Source organism: Mustela nigripes, chromosome 4, assembly GCF_022355385.1.
Source record: "Mustela nigripes isolate SB6536 chromosome 4, MUSNIG.SB6536, whole genome shotgun sequence".
Classification (NCBI taxonomy): Eukaryota; Metazoa; Chordata; class Mammalia; order Carnivora; family Mustelidae; genus Mustela; species Mustela nigripes.
In genome coordinates, this window is record NC_081560.1 from 36,118,987 (window position 1) to 36,124,658 (window position 5,672).

Genomic DNA, 5,672 nt, shown 5'->3' on the forward strand with positions numbered 1-5,672 from the left:
GCCGCCGCCGCCGCCGCCGCCGCCGCCGCCGCCGCCGCCGCCGCCGCCGCGGCCCCTGCGTTACTGGGGGAGACGGTGCCGCTGCGACAGGGGAGGACGCGGCTGGAGCTCAAGGAGGCTCCAGCGCGCAGGCGCCGCCGAGCCTTGCCTGGATGCTCAGTCAAGGCACTAAGGCAAAAAAAAAAATCAGCAATTTATAGAAAGAAGAAGCTATAGTCTGTCGGGATATCCAACACCAACAGGTAGGAGGATATACTCTCGGTTAAGTTTGGGGGGAGGGGGGCGCACAGTGTTGATGAAACTGCAGGTTCACCGGCACCGAGCCCTCCCTGAGGTTTTTTGTTTTTTGTTTTTTTGACAATAAACTGCATAATGGAAGTACATTCAGACAATGCATCTTCAGTAGGGCTTATTGAGAGCTCCATTTCTGGAAAGCGTTGCAAGACTGAGGAATATCAGACTGCGAATCACCGGGAACAGTTCCCTTGCAGCACAGAAGCAATCTCTCTCCCCATCTTCGCGTATGTAATGCATGTCTCTCTCTCCCCTCCCCCTCCTCCACCCCACATTATAAATCCAGGGGTGGCGGATTTCAGGTTTCGTAATGTTGCATGATGTGATCGGTATTTACCCGGGGATGTACTGGTGGGGAAATTAAAATCGTCGAACGCGGTTTTGCCTGGGCTTCCATCAGTATATTCCGGGCTAGTGAGAAGTGGCAAAGGAAACACGCTTCGTGGGAATAACAGAGGAAGCCGATTTTCCTGGTGTGGCTCTCAGGCACCCAGGAGACAGTGTGCATTTTGTTTTAAAATGAAGCCACTGGCGATTTGCAACAAAGATTATCAGTGTAAATAGGAAAGGCTTAATTGCCGGAGAAATACAGGTTCATGTTAAATTCATTTGAATCCAGGCAGCCAAGGTCTACAAATGGAAGTGCATTATTCCTCTGGGTGTGTTTCCCTGCCCAATATTTACATTAACCGTTTTTAATAATCATGTGGGTTTAAAAGAGAAAAGATTTACCAAAAATGGGGGGTGGGGTGGGGAGGGAAAGACAAAAGATTAAATCACATCAAATACGGGCTAACTTCCTATTAATTTCGGAGTCTAATGTTGAAATTGTGCTTTAAGATGAATCAACAAATACTCTTCTTGCAATATGCAGCATGAATAGTGCCACTTAAGTTAAAAGACATATTTTGCAAGGGCTCTTTAATCCATATCAGCAGGAAAGCTGCCTGTAAAACACTGACAGATACTAACAGAACTCAGATAATGTAGGCAATCTCATCTCTGTCACCTACCAGCAATCTTGTGGATTCCATTGTAACATTAGTGATTATTCCTGGACTGGCATATTTTATGACTGTGGAACATTTTATTCCTTCTGTCCTAAAAGTACCCATTCAAATTTACGAACCCTAATATAAGGGCATTTTACAATTCATCTAGTTCAGAAAACTAAACAAGCCAATTTTCTGAAACCTCAAACAAAAATACTTACTAAAGCAAATATTATTATTCAAAATTAAAACTTTATTTGCTTCCCCGTAAATGAACAGCTTTATGTTAGCACTGCCTGACATCATTACTTGTTAACTTAAGAACTGATAGCTCATTTTTTTTCCAGATATTCTGATGGCAAATCAAATGGAAGAAAAGAGGAAGCATGACTGCAGATCACATCAGTTCTCTTTGTGGATTACATTTTCAGTAAAATGTATGGATCTATCTTATCCTTGTTCTTATATCTAGATCATGAGACTTGACTGAGGCTGTATCTTTATCCTCCATCCATCTATGGCGAACTATAGCCATGCAGCTGACAACATTTTGCAAAATCTCTCTCCTCTAACAGCCTTTCTGAAACTGACTTCCTTGGGTTTCATAATAGGAGTCAGCGTGGTGGGCAACCTTCTGATCTCCATTTTGCTAGTGAAAGATAAGACCTTGCATAGAGCACCTTACTACTTCCTGTTGGATCTTTGCTGTTCAGATATCCTCAGATCTGCAATTTGTTTCCCATTCGTATTCAACTCGGTCAAAAATGGCTCTACCTGGACTTATGGGACTCTGACTTGCAAAGTGATTGCCTTTCTGGGGGTTTTGTCCTGTTTCCACACTGCTTTCATGCTCTTCTGCATCAGCGTCACCAGATACTTAGCTATCGCCCATCACCGCTTCTATACAAAGAGGCTGACCTTTTGGACGTGTCTGGCTGTGATCTGCATGGTGTGGACTCTGTCTGTGGCCATGGCATTCCCCCCAGTTTTAGATGTGGGTACTTATTCATTCATTAGGGAGGAAGATCAATGTACCTTCCAACACCGCTCCTTCAGGGCTAATGATTCCTTAGGATTTATGCTGCTCCTTGCTCTCATCCTCCTAGCCACACAGCTTGTCTACCTCAAGCTGATATTTTTTGTCCACGACCGAAGGAAAATGAAGCCAGTCCAGTTTGTAGCAGCAGTAAGCCAGAACTGGACTTTTCATGGCCCTGGAGCCAGTGGCCAGGCAGCCGCCAATTGGCTAGCAGGATTTGGAAGGGGTCCCACACCACCCACCTTGCTGGGCATCCGGCAAAATGCAAACACCACGGGCAGAAGAAGGCTCTTGGTCCTAGATGAGTTCAAAATGGAGAAAAGAATCAGCAGAATGTTCTATATAATGACTTTTCTCTTCCTTACCTTGTGGGGCCCATACCTGGTGGCCTGTTATTGGAGAGTTTTTGCAAGAGGGCCTGTAGTACCAGGGGGATTTCTAACAGCCGCTGTCTGGATGAGTTTTGCCCAAGCAGGAATCAATCCTTTTGTCTGCATTTTCTCCAACAGGGAGCTGAGGCGCTGTTTCAGCACAACCCTCCTTTACTGCAGAAAATCCAGGTTACCAAGGGAACCTTACTGTGTTATATGAAGGAGCATCTGGAAATCTTTAGCCTTGTGAAACACTAACCTTCTCTGCTAAGCAATCGTGGCTTGTAGCCATATCTTGAGAAGAAAATCAAGAATGGGATCAGCGGTTATAAGGATTTGGGCAACATTCTGCAGTATTTGCAATAGTTCACCTATAATCCTATTTTAAATCTCAGAGTGATCCTGCTGACTGCCGGCGAAGGTTTGTAATTAAGAAAGGACTGAACCACTGCCCTAAGTTTCTTTCTGTGGTTGAAAACTAGATAATGAAAGTAGCAGGTGCTAAGTATCAGTGCTAAATGCTGTGTATATCACTACTTATGAAAAAAGAAAAAACATCAAAAAAACAATTAGCATTGGACATCTTAATAAATTAAGTTGACATGAGGTAAATGTGTTGATAAAAACTAATTTTAGAAGTTTGAAGACTTTAAAACATTTCATACTATTATTGTTTTGCAAAAACTAAAATATTTGGGGACTTAAAGTACTGTAAGCCACTAAAGACGTGCCATGAATTATTGGATTATCACACTTAAAAATTCGCCTTGTAAGTTTGGGGGAGCATTCCAAAGCAGTATATTGGTTTCAATTAGAGTTTACTCTTTTCTTTTTTTTTTTTTATTAATACATTACTATTTCTAAATACCACTTTCCTTACCTACTAGTGAAATTGCTAGCATTGAAGTGTATTATGTGGTTTTTGTTGATTTGGTATAAAGTTTTTCCAATTCATTTATATTTTACAAATGCTAGATATTGGTCTAGGAGGCAACATTAATGGTACCAAATGGTCACAACTGAGCAGTTCTAATAATGCAGAATAAACACATGTTGCCTTAAAGGGTTATCTAGTATCTTTCATCTTATTTAGCATTGGAGCAAATAGTCAAGGAAAATCGAATCAGTAACTGGTCATGGTCATGCATCTGGAAGTGCATGGACGATCATTTAATACTCTTTTTCCTTTTTCCTCACATGATTTGAAATTTAAGGTGCACATCACTGGGATAATGAGATTTTCTTCTGAGGTGTGCTACCCATTCTAGTGTGTTCTAAGAAGCAGGCAGTTGATGTATGTTTATATTTTAAATCAGCTGTCAAGGGGAGACCACAGCCTTAGTAAGACATCCTGCACAATTTGAGAAGCATTTATTCTACCGACGGCACAGTCTTGTTTATACTTTCTGCACATTCAGTGTATTGGTCGTTTAAATTATTTCAGTTTTACCTTGTGAAAGCTTATCATATGATTTCTGGTATTTTAGAAATACATTAGAGTCTGTGAGTCTCATTCTTTAAGATACAGATGTGTGAATTTCAATATAAAGTTGCATTTGCCAAAATTTACCCGTGTAGCCTGTTACTTTTCTTGGAATAAATTTTACTTTTTTGGCAATTAACAATTTCTTTTGACCTGGGAGGCAAGCACAAACTAGGAAGTCTAGCTTTATTATGGTTTTGCTTATTGACTTTTTTGTAGCTACTGTATTTTGATACTGGAAATGCACAAATGATAGGGAACTTAAAGATGATAAACTGACAAATAATATTATCTACAAAAGCATTATTTGGTAGCTTATCATAGTTATCCCTCTATTTGTTTTTACAAACCAGTAATGTTTAGAGATACATACCTGCTTAGTTAATTGGTTCAGAATTTTAATATAAATATCACATTTTAATTTGGAGCACTGAAGAAATTTTGGATTCTAAATATATGACATCTAGGAAGAATGGTTTACAAATAACATTATGACAAAACCAGAAAAGTTATTGTTTTTGTTTTCTATTGTTTTCATTTGTTTTTTGTTTGTTTGTTTTGTTTTGTTTTGTTTGGTACTTGAAAAATAAGATTAGGAATCTAATGGAACAGAATTCTTTATTGCTACAGTACTTCTGTAAAGAGACTATCAATATAAATATAAATAAGGAAAAATAAATCACTGGAATGTCTCAATGATATATGCAACTATTCAGTTTTGCTCATATAAGGACAGCTCAAGCCATGATTTAGTGAGCACTGTGTTTAACCTCATTTTACTTTATACCAAAGTTGACTGGATCTGAGACAAAGTTTAATGTACAATAGGAGTTGAATCTAGCAATAAAGGCCCCCTGTTGGTACTAAAATCATTCTCCAAAATGCAATAAAAAATGTTATCAAAAGCTATTCTGATAACATGGTTTCCAACTCAAAAAAATGTTATAGTAGAGGCATAATTACAATGATTACAGAGAACTTGCTTAGAGCTTCAGATATCACCAGCAATCAGTGGAACATTCAGCAATTGTCTTGCTGCCAGATCAGCTATTATCAACACTAGTCTCCATAACACAGACAAGAAAACAGAGGCATAGATTAAAGGTAGGGGAATAAGGAGTAAAGAGCAAGAACAAAATGAATTGCCTGACTCTCCCTAGCTATTTGGAATAACAGATTCCAACAGCTTGGTAAGTGACCAGTGAATAAGGCAGAACTGTTGTAAATTTTGTTGAATCTTACTTTTGACTAACTTGGCATTTCAGGTCAAGGGGCAAGCACTGGGTGAGATACATCCCTAGTTAATCGATATCACTTATAAATCAATGAGTAATGGTAGCAATCATGTAAAAGTCTGCTTCCATGTCTTAATGACCAAATGGCATTATCTATTTTGGCACCCTTTCCAATATTCAATATTTAAAAACAGTTGGTAACTAATTCAACTTGAAAATGTTATTAATTTTCAACCCCTGAAAATATTCCCACTGGCG

The 5,672-nt window shown here is 39.3% G+C and overlaps 1 protein-coding gene across 5 annotated transcripts; it reads left to right on the top strand.

The window, feature by feature from the left end:
• The first annotated feature begins 70 nt into the window (after positions 1 to 70).
• On the top strand, positions 71 to 4,265 carry GPR85 (G protein-coupled receptor 85). 5 transcript variants are annotated; one of them, XM_059396542.1, is made up of 3 exons: positions 71 to 242; positions 380 to 521; positions 1,634 to 4,265. In XM_059396542.1, exon 3 carries the CDS (start codon positions 1,804 to 1,806, stop codon positions 2,914 to 2,916), a length of 1,113 nt encoding a protein of 370 aa, XP_059252525.1. In that variant the 5' UTR covers positions 71 to 242; positions 380 to 521; positions 1,634 to 1,803; the 3' UTR covers positions 2,917 to 4,265. The 5 variants fall into 5 exon arrangements, with proteins under 5 accessions (XP_059252525.1, XP_059252524.1, XP_059252526.1 ...); XM_059396541.1 differs by having other exon boundaries at positions 404 to 521; XM_059396543.1 differs by having other exon boundaries at positions 407 to 521.
• Positions 4,266 to 5,672: the final 1,407 nt, after the last annotated feature.